Source organism: Liolophura sinensis, chromosome 5 (genome assembly GCF_032854445.1).
Source record: "Liolophura sinensis isolate JHLJ2023 chromosome 5, CUHK_Ljap_v2, whole genome shotgun sequence".
Lineage (NCBI taxonomy): Eukaryota > Metazoa > Mollusca > Polyplacophora > Chitonida > Chitonidae > Liolophura > Liolophura sinensis.
This window is the reverse complement of record NC_088299.1, coordinates 13656630-13672034: the sequence shown is the minus strand read 5'-3', so window position 1 is coordinate 13672034 and position 15405 is coordinate 13656630. Positions and strand designations below refer to the sequence as shown.

Genomic DNA, 15405 nt, shown 5'->3' with positions numbered 1-15405 from the left:
GTTTAAAGGTTTTAAAAAATCGAAATAAGTAGCAAAACGGACCCAATATGAACAGGCCTGAACTATACCGGTACGTGCGTAGGCTTACACCTATATTTGGTGCACAACCGCTATATGAAGAACGAAGAAATAGCCCAACAATTAAGAAGGGCCTAACAATGCACTCAATAACACACAAAAATCAATATAGATAAATAAATGAATAAAAAGCTAAAAATAAATGAAAAAAAAAAAACAATTTAAAAGACATTAACCAGACACAGGTCCTTGGCATTTTAATAAAGTCATGGGTTTGTAAAATGCCAGTATTTATGTGATTGTTGTTTAACGACATTAAAATGTTCACATTAATGAATAAGCCTGTATACACGCATATGTACATTTGTATGTAGGCTGGGTAGGGCGCATTGGAACTTATTAACTACTGTACGGTATGAAATATTAACTACGTTACAACCTACAGGTGAACGAAAGAAACACGACTCATTTGAAACATTAATGAAAAATTGAATATCTGGTTGCAGATTTCAAGAAATAACCAGTTGGAAGTTGGAAGGAGAATTCTGCAAGTAATAAGGATCTGCATCCCCTTTCAATCCCCGGTTGTGAGCTTCAGGCGATGTAAAGCGACATCTAGCGGCTGGTTGCATTAACCATGTGCGATGTAAACAGCTCTCAGCATTGTCAGATGTCAGTCGCTCTTTCTCTGTTTTAGGTGTGGTGTTTTGGCCGTAGACATTGTTTTGGGGTGTTGTTCGGATTAATGTGTGTTTTGAACGGGATAAGGTAGTTAGAATCTCTTTTTTTCCTTTCTTGTGTGACACGATTGGACAGTTATAATCGAGGTTGTTGTTGTTGTTGTAGAGCTGTCAGATCATCACAAACCGTAGTGCGAAGGTCATTTGGGATAAATCAGGAGCACTTTCAGTTTGTATGCCGTACAGAGAAATTTCTATCTATGAACACGTCCACCTTCAGTGTGTACTGAATGTGCAAAATGCTGTATGATTTGTGTGGAAAGATTTCAGTATCATGAGTATGGGGCGACTTAACTTTCATTTTAAGTAGTGTTACAGTAAGTCGAGTCGACATTGCAGGAGGCCCACAAGTTCACGCATATATTGACGAGACAGGGTGGTGGCTCTTGCGAAGTAACGCAGCATAAAGACGTAATTTTACTGTTACAGCTAACGGCGCCGATGGTCCGATAGCCTTGGCTGTTCGAGATGTATATTCAGTCTAGCAAGTAGTACTGTCTGTATCGAGGAACACAGTGTTGGGAGGGTTACGGGGAATAACTGCTTCTGAGGTGTCGGATTGACAGTAATCCACATCCCTAGCCTAAATCGTTGTCAACCGAGTGGTCCCCATAATCAGCTAACCTTTTCTGAGTCTCGCTGAACCAAAAACAATCCATGACAACTGCACAAATTCACAAAATAAATACATTTTAACACACTATACCCACTGTGGCTGCCATTTCGTTCTAATAGTGGTACATACGTGATCAATGTGAGTGCCGAAAAAAATAAGGACGATCAAGGGAGATAATACCATCTAGTCTAGTCGTCCATTTGGTTGGTTCACTTCCCCTGTTGTCAGGTAGCGCTAATTGCTTCAGCCTCGTTCGTTCTCGCAAGTGGTCAAATTGGTCAAACAGAAGGCTTACGGCCACAGCGGGTGTAGTATCTGAAAATGTATTTATTTTGTGAATCCGTGCCGTTTTCATGGACTGTTTTTGGTTCAGCGAGACTCGGCAAAGGTTAATTGATTATGGGAATCACTCAGCTGACATCGATTTATGCTAGGGAAGATTTAATGCGCGTCTGAAGATGCGTTAAATGTGGCTTACCGTCCATCTGACACATAAGAAGAAGTTATTCCCTGTAACTCTCCCGACACTTTGTGTAGCTCGATACAGAGAGTTACATTCAGCAACTGGCAAGTAGTGTAAAGTCGCGTCTTTAACTTGTTTAACCTGGGGTAGTTTCCGAGAGCACCTTGTCTCATCCATACATGTATCAGCGTGAACTCACAGGACTCTTGGGATCAACCCCTGGTGGGGTCTTTAAAAAGACAGACTTTAAAAGTGGTGCTTGATGCTGCCTTGCATGCCACTCAGTGCTGATAGGTAAGCGCAAGAAAACAGTGCAGCACTTCGGTGGCATGGACTTTCATGCACAAGAACTTAATGACTCTTCCTCATAATATGACTGAAAAATTGTTATGTAGGAATACTGAATTAGTTACTGTAATTCTTCAACCTTTTCAAATGTTTGCAAGGTGTTTATTCAGGCATATTCTGAAGGCATTTTTCTGTGTTGACTGATAACGTTATACTTTTTGTGAAGCTCGGAAACCGGCCAATCCGACCTTTGTAGTTTTGTCTCTAAGATCAAATTAAAAATGGGGGGCCTCCGTGGCTCAGTCAGTTAGCGCACTAGCGCAGTGTAATGACCCAGGAGCCTCTCACCAATGCGGTCGCTGTGAGTTCAAGTCCAGCTCATGCTGGCTTCCTCTCCGACCGTAAGTGGGAAGGTCTCTCAGCAACCTGCGGATGGTCGTGGGTTTCCCCCGGGCTGTGCCTGGTTTCCACCCACCATAATACTGGCCGCCGTCGTATAAGTGAAATATTCTTGAATACGGCGTAAAACACCAATCAAATAAATAAATAAATAAATCAAATTAAAAATGGGCATAATGTGAAAAGGTTGAGGAATTAGGGTACATGTAACATTACATCATTACAGGACTAAATCTGGATTTGTTTCACATGAGGAGTAATAGCACAATGTATAGTTAAATATGTTCTCCCCCTGATATGGCTGATATACTGCCTCTGTGGCATAAAGCCATAATCATTCATTCATTCACGATTCACCACCATGATGTACCACCATTCTGTTGTTGCCATGTTAACTGATTGCCATTTGCCCCTTTGTCTGCTATATAAATGGAAGTTTAATTGGGTTTAGTTTCAGTTCACCTGAAATTTTCATTAGTGCACAGTGACGTTTCTTTCAATTTTGTCACTCAAGAAACTGCACACTGTAAGTTTAAAGTTGTGAGTAAGTGGATTAGATCCTAAAGTTGCCTCCCTTTGTGACCTGACATTGCTTTACACCATAAATGGGTAAATTCATGGTTTGCTGGTAACATGCGAGCATTTATCTGTTTTACGTCTAAATTACGTTCATCAGTGTTTTTCAGTTTTGTATGTTACAAGCTTATCAAAAGTGTCCATTTTTTTCATATACTTTTCAGATAGCTTGTCATACCTGCCGAGATATAGAATGTTATAAACAGCTACAAGTAAGTCCCACACAAAGTGATGCCATTCTTCTGTTTTGTCATAACTGGAAAAGCACCTGTTGAGGATATCTTTGTGACTCTCTCTGTCAGGCTGTCTACCTGTATCTCAGATTTAATCTGTCTATAATCTAATAGCCTGAAATCAAAACCAAGCTGCATATACATTCAGCCTTTACTCTGACATGTACGTTCAGTTTTAATCTCAATCTCTTCTGACATTAGAGCGAAATGGATTCCAAATTCAGTTAAAATACACAGTGATTAAATAATTGCTAAATATGATTACACCAGTCACCATTGAGATGATATGTCAAAACCAGCCATTGCTCATCTGACCTGGGTAATTTATCTGGTATGTGGTTAGGTGACTTTTTCCTCTGATCCCTGTACATCCTCTATGCTCTACCCTAAAACCTGGCTGGTGTGCTAGAAGTGCTGGAAGTGAAATATTAGCGAATAAATGTTCTTGACAGAAACATTTTTAAAAAAAATTCACGTTATATGATTTAAAAATCACTGTAAAGTGTAAATGTTGAAGGTAAACTGAATGACATGAATGGAAAGCTTGTGGAATATTTGTAAATGTGATTTAATGTTTCTGTTATAGGCAATCAGTTGCTGTTTTGCATCGTGAGTGTGTTGTCCTTGACATTGTGCTGGAGGTGATCATGGCTGATTTGATGGCTGATCCACTGGAGTATATTAAAGATCTCCAAGTCAGCCTGAAGGTCAGAGACAGTGTAGAGTTTCGCAGATTAGTCCAAACCAAACAGGCACTCCAGCCGGGAATATTCTGGGATTTTGCTACAGAAATCTGCAAACATTTGACAAATGCCATTTATGAAGAAGCCGCTGTCTTCTTTGAGACATGTGAGGAAGGGTTGAAATACTTGATCGAGAATGGTAACCCTAAAGAGCTGCTCATCATCATCCTAGAGCACATAGATGACGATAGAGATGACCTCAAATACCGCACGTTGATGGAGGCCACTCAGGCAATTCTTTTGAAGATTCCAACGAGGCGGGTGAAGTCATTGGACATTGCTCTGGAAACCTTGTTTGGCCACATTGCCAGTTTAGAGCAGCCAGATGAGTGTGGACTGGAAGGAGAGGAAAAGAAACTTCTGGAAGGGGATCCAAAAGTGGCAAGGATTGGAGAAGTTGTGAAACTGTTTCTACAATTCCTACGACCTTTTGTATGGGAAGTATCCGTCAACAATCCGAACAATGCTAGGGAAAAAAATGGTCACCAAGTAAGGGAGCTAACTCGGTGTATTCTAAAACTGCTGAGTCATCCTTTGTTGTATGTGGATCTGTCGCACACGGATGACACGGGACAGGTCACAAAGACTTTGTGCAGGACGGATGCAGAAATAACGGTACAGTACTTATCACAACTACACACAAATTTTCATAAACTTATAATGTCGACTTTAGACTCGAATGCTCACATTGAAAGGGAAAATTGGATGAAACAAGAAAGGAAGCGGACTAGGATTGAGGACAACATCGACAAGCAAGATGGGATTTTGGATGATGTTGATATGGATCTGGAACTGGAGGAACCTGTTCCCGAGGACAGCCTGGCCTGTTTCTCCTACCTTGTACATGGAGAGCAGATAGGACGAAGGAACTGGCCATGTGTATATAGCCATACATACACTCTCTGCCATTGCTTACCATTCATCAAAAGACTCCTACGGAAACGAGAAAGTCTGGTGATTTATAAAGGCATTTTCTTGGCAGAGGCCATATTGGACAACATTCCCCGTAAGACTTTGTTAGCAGATCTCTTAGAGCTGGACGAGACGACGGATTTTGTCTTGGTACTCATTGACATTATGTTACATTGTTCTGTAACTGAACTCAGGCAGTTGGCTGTCAAACTCTTACCATACTTTATCAATAAGTTCACATTACAAGGGCGGTATAAACTCATGGAATTTGTTCTTCACAAAACGTCACATTCCGGCATTGCTTCACTAGTTGTGAAAATGATTAAAGACCAGTTAGCTGCTGTTCTCAAGTCTAAGGATTCCGGCAAGCCGTTCGTTGGAGCATCCTTAGAGAAACTTGTCAGCTTCGCTTTAAAGCTTCCAGAAGGCGCCACTAGTGATCTCCTTGACCAATCAGATCGCATCATGGCTGGTTTAAATTTGGTGCGTTTCTTGGTGCTTAGCGACTCCCCAACAGTTAATAAAACTGGAGTTTGGAGTCGATTAGAGATCATAGAAGGAGAGTTCTTGAACCCCTTGAAAACCGGGATTAACATGTCAAGAGCTCACTATGACATGGAATTGAAAAACATCAAATCTGGTAGAAAAACTTCTGACGAAATTGAGATGAATGTGAACGTCAATGGTGTGAATTCACTAGAGATGTCGGAACAGGAGAAGGTTCAAGTTCTGCAGAATGCGGTGGTGACCTTTGACCTTATGGAAAGTGTACATGGACGCGTCAGTGAGATTATTTCTGCTCAGAAAAATGCCCAAAAGACAGACAATTCAGCATCTGTTTCAGTGTAACAAGATGTGTGTTTGGGTAATAGTTTATAGACAATGCTGACTTATTAGCGTATAATTTGTCAACGAATGAATTATCATGTTGCTTTGAAAATGTTGGTGTTGAAGTTTTAAGACCAGAGAACAATCACACGTGTATTTACCATAGAAAGCAATTGACTTGCAAGAATGCAAGGGTGTTGCTCATAAATCCAAAGTTTTTTTCTATCGCTGTATGATTTGCTACTTTTTCTAGTCTCAAAACGACTTCTGTTTTTCATCCTTTGAGGAAGATATTGTGCCAGATTAAGCAGATATATGTCAGACACTCCATTTTGATACAGACAAATGAATTGTATAATATCTATTCTTGCTACATGTACTTTAGATTATTGTGGTGACCCTCGCTGGCCCATTCATCTGAAGCGTCGGTCCTTGAGCAATATGGTCGAGGCATTAAAGTCATGCTGGAGAAGTGCCGACTTGGCGAAAATTTGTTGTTTACTCTGGGCAATGATCGGTTTCCTCATTTTTAAATGCTACCGCCATCGCATGTAATAAGAAGTGAATTATTCTAATCAAATAAAAAAATAGAACTTCATCTTGAAAGATTTCTTGCGTGTTAAGATGGTTTTATGTATTTCAGATTGGTCATTCGGTTGCACCATTACGTCGGGAGTTTTCCCCGGCCTCTCTGGTGAGGAGCGGTGGTTCAAAAGAAAGCCGGTTTCCTCCTCCACTCCAGAACTTGGGGACGAGAAAGTGATATTACCTCGTGTCCGGCGTAATACTCCAGTCAAAGAAATAAAATAAATGTGTTTTTACAGGTACCGTGTAAGCGTTATACTAATCAAGGTAATGTCACCGTCAGTTTTCCGGAAAGCGAGTCAGGAGTTCGGCAGCGTGTTGGGAACGAGTTCGACAGTGAATAGATACATAGCCATGAGAAATATGAAGCACATGCACGTTCGCTGTAGCCCCTAACAATTGAGGTCTCTGGTTTGAATACAACTCCCGCCAAATGTGTTTCGTGGAAGATTTGTCAAGAACGATGACCTTTTGGGGGCGAGCCGTTGTCTGGTTTCAGGGAATTTGTAAGTTGCTCTCACTGCTCGTAGCTTTGTGACAGTAAGGTATTGGCGACGCTGATGTAGCCGTTTGTACAGCGTGGGTTCAAAGAAAACCACTGTTCTTCCATTTATATATATCGTGAGCATACCAGTAGGCCTACATTACCAGTATGGAAAAGTTCGCCAGTATCTTGCCAAAGGTCGACTCTTTTTATCCCCCGAGCATATCGGTTACCCCCCACTTATAGTACTGATCGCCATCGTCCGGGGGAAAAATCTTGGAACGTTTTGATTAAAACCAAGAAAATTACACATTTAAAAGGGTGATAGACATCTTGTTTTGGAAACTTAACATTACTTTTAATTTTAATAATGGATAAAAGGAAGAGTTTCGGAAGAGAAGCCGAGTCCAGCCTAGCAAAGAAAATATGAGATTTGAAAATGACGGTTTACAAAGTCGGGATGCTGTTCGAATGAGTGGGTCCCTTATATCTGGGATAACTGACACGTTGTGGTCTTTGTGACTTCCGCACTATGAGATGATATGAGTTCAGAATAACTTTAACCTCACGGAAAACAGCAGTGACACTTTGAAAACAGCATAGGCGACCGGAGCAAGTTCCAAGTTTGTGAATGCAACAATTCAGGGCGGTTAATATGGACGGTAAGCTGGTAATATGGCCAACTGATCTCAGAGCGAGGTGACATTATCTAAGCACCCATCATATATATGTGGGAAAGTGTGTCAGTTACTTGCCGTAGGTCGGTGGTTTACACGGGGTAGCCAGGTTTCCTCCACCCATAAAAATATGTGCCATCATAACAGTGAAAAAGTTTTGAGGATGGTGTTAACTCAGAACCAAAGATAAGTAAAAAACGACAGCATAAATTACATGTAGACGACAGCTAGCAGCGCATTGCTGGTAAGAAAAAGGGTACCGTCAGTTAAAGTAAAAACATTTATTGTAAACTTTGATATAAAACATATGCTTACGCCGTGTGTAAAAATGTACTTTTTACATTTCCATAATCATACCATTATTCTACAAAAGCCATGCATTTCAAGTTGTGGCCGAGCTGTCCTAAAAGACAATTCCAGAAGTTGCCAACCGTCGCCCTTCACGAAGAGTTTCAACACCAGCCAATAGCGAGTTGGCTAACTGCTCTGAGGCCAGTGCAGAGAGTAAAAGGTCACCGTATAAGATGATTCAAAAAGTGTTCCAGGCAAAAGCAAGGTACATTTTGTCACCACTCCTCCCGAATTAAGTGTTTGCCGCTAAAAATATAGGATGAATAACAAAAATTTAAAAACAAATAACAACAGTGCCCCTATTCATCTAAACAGTGTGATAAGGAAACAAATAAGTGTAATGTATAGAGGCCCTATACCTTGATGTTTTACGGATATCTTGTATGAACTGGGACTAATATAACCGTTATATTAGTCCCAGGTATGAGTATATATATTCGCTATTCCGTACAGTTGCTTTACCATCAAAACACATGTATTCCTGCGCCTGTTATCATCGAAGAGAAGCTCCTTTTAACACGCACTTCACGATTTGCCAATAAGCCAGAAACACGATTCGTATCATATGAAATAGACCAATAAGAATGGAGAGCACGGAAGAGACAGTACTATTTTTCATAACAGACGTTTTCCAGCCGTTGATGTATGACGTCAGGGACTGCGATGTAGGAGTACTTTTAACCGGTTTACTCCTCTGCGGCACAATCTTGTATTCATCAGCGCTGTAATAATCATCACCCGCGTCTGCGATGTCCTCTGTACGCAGCACGTGTCTTCTGTTTGAATATCCGTTAGCGCGGTTGTACTGCTGATTGTTCATAAATTGATGGTTGATGTTTTTGCGAATGACTTGTTCATTTTCGCGAGTTGATAGCTTCGTTTTCTTGCTTACTTTGCCTAATAGTGACCTCCAGCCGAATGCACCCTGTTCTTCTTTGTTGGCATCATTTCGAATGGCGTTCCAGCTTTTTTCTCGACAGTAGACTTTCACCCTGTCTTTCTCGTCCAGGGTAACTACAAATCGATTTGTCTGTGTACCGGATACAAAGACAATCTGGTCTTTAGGTCCGAGCACGGCCAATTCGGCGTTTTTCCACACATTGGCTGATTCCTGACAGATATAGGCCCGGGCGGCTCTCAATAATCTCTCCGTGGCATCTGTCAAACTTTCATTATCTTCTTTCTCCCGCAGAACTTGGTAAAAGTCTCCCTCGTCTATCTGTTTACCGCAGTCCCTCGTCTGAAAAAAAAAAATTTGCCATTCGCATCCAGAACTATGTCTCAAGTCACAGTCAGTTGTGTGCATTCAAAGAGATTACAAAACGTATGTAGGTGTGTAAGTGATATACGCTTAGAATGATTAAGATTTTATTTATTAATAGGTCTATATTTACAGCCTCTACATTTATCGGTCAGAGGGGGCTGGATTTGATTGGGCCTCTGTCCGGTTTGCAAAAACAGCTACATACAAACAATGGGTTTGATTGGTCAAGGTGTAGTTGCCACCCTTGCATAAGACGCTATAGGCTGTTAGAAAAGGGGAGGTAACAAGGGTCCTGGTTCTGGATGGGCACGGGAATATACTATGAATAGATGCCCAGACAAAAAGGTATATGTCATATGATAAAATTCACTGCTTTGACTAATCATTTAAAGATGAGTCTAAACCACTGTCAATCCATAACCATACAGGGTTAGAAAACTGGTTGCATCTAGTTGTTCACTTTAGATTAATAAGTATATCAACTTACCGGATACTTGAACAACGCCAATGGGTTGGACTCCATAATTCACAACTTCTGTGGAGATTAATTTTTGGATTCACTGGTGAGTCTTGAAACAAAATAAAAACTTTCATTTTAATTCATGGTGAATCGTTTGAACATCAGAGGTTGATTATTAAAATATCATTGCAGTCGTTTATCAGAACTGGATTTAACCGCTGCTGGTGTATAATTATATGAAGTTGCGCAGAGTGTAAGTAACTCTGATCGAGAAACGCAGTTGCTAGAGGTACGGAGGGAAACAGCCCCAAATCTATGGAATTGACGATACCAGTGAGGTACACTTATCGCTGTTCACACGCTCATTAAAACTTTCATGGCATAATAGTTAATGTAATTAACTATGCTTCGGATAGCGTATAGTAACCATTATTGCAATAATGTATCAGAGCGTTGTAATCAAGTTACGGGTCAATGTAACCATGCAGCCTGTAGATTGTAATCATGTTGTAATCGTTCATACAACATGCTGTTGCGTGTAACATGTCTATGTATTGAGTTCGCCGGCTCGAATCCAGTCATGCGGTTTCCTTCAACCATTGCGGCAGGGCCCGGTTGTTCAAAACTTAAAAGACAGCACCGAACTAATGTTTGTGTCCACTGAAAGACTACCATCCAAAGTATCTTAAACCGGCATTAAATATTTTGTTAGGTTTTTTAACCCAGTAAATATTAAGTGACGCTTCGTCTTGACACAGCTTCAGCGCGTCTCGATTATCGACAGAAAGGTAACGTCACGGCTACACTAGCTGTCTACGTCAAAAGTGTTTTCCGTATTCTAGTCAAAGCAGTAGCCTATGGTAGGTAAAGTTGTGGGCTTCGATGATGAAAATCCAAGTGATAAATAGCTTTCTCGGAAATTGGACTTACTGGAAGGATATTTCTTCCACAGTTTGAACTGTTGATACAGTCAGCCTGCTATATATCATTTACAGTTTAAGTAGCCTGTAGATGCACGGCAGGGGTATTCCTGGTTCAGGTCGTATCCTCCGGTGGGTGGGTGGGGGGGGGGGGATTGGTGCTGGTGATTTTGACCCCTATGAAATTTTTACATAATTACAATTCAATTCTGAAACAATTAGAAATAAATCTAAGCACCACTGAGGCTGATCTAGGCATTCGACTAGGCGCTGACTTAGTTATTGCGGACCTCAGAGAAAGCACCTCGGGTTGAACACTTGAACACTTGAAAACAAGACAAAGGAGCAAAATTTAAATTCTTACACGGCTTGTAAATCAACTAATTTTACGTCTGTGGTGGTGCGTAAATGATACACACCTATCCCACACCACTGTGTGAAATATGGCCTTACGGCAATACGTAACTAAATCGTTGTAAACGATCTCAAAATGATGTCTTAGGCAGTAGTTTTGTGTTATCATATGTCACTTCATGGAGTGACTGGGTAAAGGCTACCTCACAGCTTAGCCCGCGTAATCCGATAGTAACGTGTTTGATTGGATAAAATTCTCAAGATGTCTGCTTTGATTCACACCAGTCATTTGTGCAGTGTTGTAAATTTGTTCTACGTGTTATTCGGTAAAATGTCATTAAAATAATAAAGTATAACACTTTTTAGAAAGCTTGAGGATCCTACTTTCGATTGAAATATGTTTTAACCAGGTGCTGTCTTGTCCTTTAAATCAGGTTTTCAATTTTGTACTTAGCCAAAAACAATTACGAACAACTTTCGCCTGTATTGAACTATATATGTAAAATATCTCATAGTCACTTCAAAAATTGCACGACAGGTTATAACACGTCCACTTCACTGCGTCAAAAATGCAATTATACTTTTTTTCTGAATCGTAATGTTAAGTCCATGAACTTGCTTTCAAGACTCCGTGGCCTCGGTAATGTCATGGCTATTCCGAAACATAATGATATAGACGTAGCATGACAATATGGACGCCCAGTATATCGATCTCCAGAACTTGTGGTGTTACGTGTCACGAAAGAAAAGCAGTTTGGGTAGTGATTATATGGGTTATTTTAGAGATAGCAGAACGAAAGCGATAAGTTAAAAGAAATAGGAACAGAGCCCGAGGGAAACCCATGGACACCCGCAGGTTGCTAGATGACATTTCGATGTACATGGCCGGAGAAGAAGCCAGCATGAACTGAACTGGAACTCAAGGAGATTGCACTGGAGAGATGCCCCTGAGACATTGTGCTGCATTAGCACGCTGACCACTTGGCCGCGGAAGAGTCCGAAACAGCCTATATTTATTTATTTATTTATTTCATTGGTGTTTTACGCCGTACTCACTTATATGACGGCGGCTATCCGTTATGGTGGGAGGAAAGCGGCCAGAATCCGGGGGGAATCTCACGCAGGTTGCTCGCAGACCGTCCCACGTAAGAAAATACACATTTGTTGCTCATAGGCGTGGGAACTCAGTGGCTTAACAAGCTGCTTGCCATTTGTGTGGTGCTTCCTATACTGGAACGTCCCAAGTTACGTCATCGGTATAAATTATGGCGGCACCCATGTATTCACTGATAAGAGACTCAAGTGGGCAAAGATTTTGCCTATACCGTCAGTTTTCTATAGCATACTCCATGCCATTATTCCGACCCCCCACAGCTCCCAAACCTTCCCTATTCCCAAACGTCTCCACCCAAGCCATTCCAAAATGTCAGTTTGGACAAACTTCCTGTTTGGACAATGGCGGTATGTAAAGTTTCATCTTGGACTATGGCTGAAATTAATTTCAGTTTTAAAACTTTTAAACGAATACTGAATAATGCCAAAACGTTTTTTGTGGTTTAAATTGTTGTTTTAGTTCAATTTTGATGTTTATTATTGTGTAGTCATCTTTGTTATATTGTTTCAGAGCTCACTCACTCAGTCAGTCAGTCCTTGTACACTACCAGCGTTAAAAGAAATTTCCTGTTGTTTGAGTCCTTTTCAACTGGACACACCAATGGCAGTATGTATATACAGCTTGGACCATGTGTAGCTTCCTGTTTCGTACATGGTGATATGTAAAGTTTCATGCCTGAACCAAGAAGGAAACTTCATACTTCCGTGATTGAGGCATGGTGAAATTTATAGCTTCATGATTGACAGACTGATCAACAGTGACAAGTGTCAAAGTGTGAAAACAGCGTACTTTACTGCTGCAAATACTGCCACTCACATGCCTCCAAAACCATAACAATTAATACATAAATCCTCACGAGCAATCCTCTGTGAAAAGCAATGCTCCAAGCTCTATGAAATATCAAAATTAAATACACGTTACTACTATCTTTTTAAATTAACAGTCTTATGCAGTGTACTTATATACTGTATGTCCACAGTAGAGTACTGTAGCAACTCTGGCAAGTACTGTATAAGCGAAATATACTGAATCATGTATCGCCTTGCGTCATTTGTTGGCGTTTCCACACAGTACTATACTTTGTGAAGGTTATCAGTGGAAAAGGAAATGTGCATGTGTTGGGTAATTGCCTATTTTGGGTGACGTAAGCATTCATAAAATAGCAAACCTAAGTAAAACTTAAATTCATTCTGAGGAGATAATAGTTTGTAAATGTTCACGAGTGTAGGTCAAAACGCTCGCTACCATAACCCCGCCAGTTTTGGTCAAAACGCCCGCTATATCATTCTCGTGGGCTAGACGATATAAATGGGCAAAAATAGCCCTCTCATTACTTACAAACAGGAAATAGCCGAAAAGTATACAAGTTGCACATTTTAAACACATGATAGGCGTACGTGTAAGGACCTGGAGACGAAATGACGTCTACAGAGTAAGTAATTGCACGAACATGGTTTACACACATATAGTAAACTTTTGCAGTTATCTGTATATTACTTACATTTCCAACTGTTATTTTCCGTATATAGGTGAATGTACTTGCATAGCATCAAAAAGAAGTCCTGTCTCTGCCTCAACTCTGGCTACTGAACCTGTCACGAACTTCAGGCTTCTGATCAACCAGTCAATTACTACCTAGGACCCACCCCTCTCCCCTTCTGCGACGACTCACTACCCCCCTCACCCCAAGCTATTCCCAACACACACTGCTGTTATCCACTATCCGTGTGAATATAATAGTGTTAAGACTAAAGGTACTTAAATCAATGAACCGTGACAAGCTCTGGGGGTATGGTTTTATGACACGCATACCTAAGCAGCTATCAGTATGGGTGCGGTTTAGATTCCGCTTGGCACTGGATATATGTATGCATGTAATCCCCCCCACACACACACACATCCTTCCAACGAGTCTAAAATATTACATCACTATCCATAATACAAACTCAAAGATATTATGGCGACTATAAAGCCGGGGATACAAGGTCGCCCGCCGTGACCTTGTACATGTATATAAAGCTTGGTCAACACTTTACCTAAGCGTATATCCTGTTCCACAGAATTGCACTTTAGATCGCAGTTAAAGGCATGCAGGACTGACGCTGATAGGCCGCTATACTTTAGATACGATATCTCTGGTGCAAATTCTACATAGGCTGGTCATATTTGAGTGAACACATTTTTTGTGAGGAGGACGCTCTGACCACTTGGCCACCTGAGCAGTGAACTAATTTGTACGTTTTGTTTCTCTTTCTAGAAGTGAACTGGGTTCTCACTGATTGCAGCCAATCATCCTTAGGCCAATGAGGACCAATGTCGTTTCTTGAAATCGTGATTTTTAAAATTTATTTCATTTTTTATTTATTTATTTGAGGTTGAGAGTGGGAGTGAGGATTAAAAATGGCTTTAAAACGCATTTTTCTGAAGGCCTGCAAATTCATATGACATGGAAGCCAGATGACAGCATCTCGTCTCGCGCCACGCGACGCTAGGACGGTGCCATTAGCGCATCATTTGCACCATGTGAACTGGAAAAGATTTATTTATTTATTTTTTTGTTTGATTCGTGTTTATTTCACTTATACAACGGCGGCCAGCATTATGGTGGGTGGAAACCGGGCACAGCCCGGGCGAAACCCACGACCATCCGCAGGTTACTGACAGACCTTCCCACCCACGGCCGGAGAGGAAACCATCATGAGCTCGACTTGAACTCACATCAACCGCATTGGTGAGAGACTCCTGTGTCATTACGCTGTGCTAGCGCGCTAACCAACTGAGCCAACTCGAAAAGAAAAATTATGCTAATATTTATGGGAAACTAGCACGAGGGCACAAGCACGGTCAACCTTTCGCGTCTGCGATGGCTAGGGGGTGGGGGAGAGGGGACGAGTGGCCGATTACGGTTGGCCTACCCAGCTTCTCACCTCTTCCCGAGTATCGCGGATTCTCATTCATGTAAACATAATTATGCTTTCCCATTCTCTTGTAGCTTTAGTATGACACCGCTCTACAGCATACCACGGGTCCAGCGATAATCAATCAATATAGAAAATACGCAATTTCGATCTAAGTTAAGCCATAGTGCCTTACACCTGATCATTAGGCATATATGGAGAAGTCTGTAAATAGCAACAGTATAGCACTAAAAAAGAAAATTATTCTTTGGCGCCATCCCAAAAAAAAATTGTTTACTGGATATTGGCACAACTACGATTTCTATTTGCACATCGTCACAGTTTATAAAAAAAGTCTTTATTTGGCCCGTCCATGCCGCGGTTCCGCCGGTTTGTCAGCAGGTGCTTGACGAAAGGTGCTGGCTTACTCCGAGTTCTCCCGTTTCCTCTACCCATAGACCTAATCTTCATTGCGTAAATGGG

The 15405-nt window shown here is 41.1% G+C and overlaps 1 protein-coding gene and 1 long non-coding RNA gene across 4 annotated transcripts; one reads left to right on the top strand and one right to left on the bottom strand.

Moving 5' to 3' along the window:
* The first annotated feature begins 664 nt into the window (after nucleotides 1-664).
* LOC135465771 (glomulin-like) lies at nucleotides 665-6356 on the top strand. Of its 3 annotated transcripts, none has more exons than XM_064743100.1 (3): nucleotides 665-786; nucleotides 3265-3312; nucleotides 3920-6356. In XM_064743100.1, exon 3 carries the CDS (start codon nucleotides 3981-3983, stop codon nucleotides 5835-5837), a length of 1857 nt encoding a protein of 618 aa, XP_064599170.1. In that variant the 5' UTR covers nucleotides 665-786; nucleotides 3265-3312; nucleotides 3920-3980; the 3' UTR covers nucleotides 5838-6356. The 3 variants fall into 3 exon arrangements, with proteins under 3 accessions (XP_064599170.1, XP_064599169.1, XP_064599171.1); XM_064743101.1 differs by lacking the exon at nucleotides 665-786 and adding an exon at nucleotides 2043-2131; XM_064743099.1 differs by lacking the exon at nucleotides 3265-3312 and having other exon boundaries at nucleotides 688-786.
* Nucleotides 6357-8670: 2314 nt separating this feature from the next.
* Nucleotides 8671-13654, bottom strand: LOC135465675 (uncharacterized). The gene is made up of 3 exons (XR_010444052.1): nucleotides 13527-13654; nucleotides 9665-9746; nucleotides 8671-9153 (listed from the first exon to the last, which is right to left on the bottom strand). It is a non-coding gene; the product is annotated as an uncharacterized LOC135465675 (long non-coding RNA).
* Nucleotides 13655-15405: the final 1751 nt, after the last annotated feature.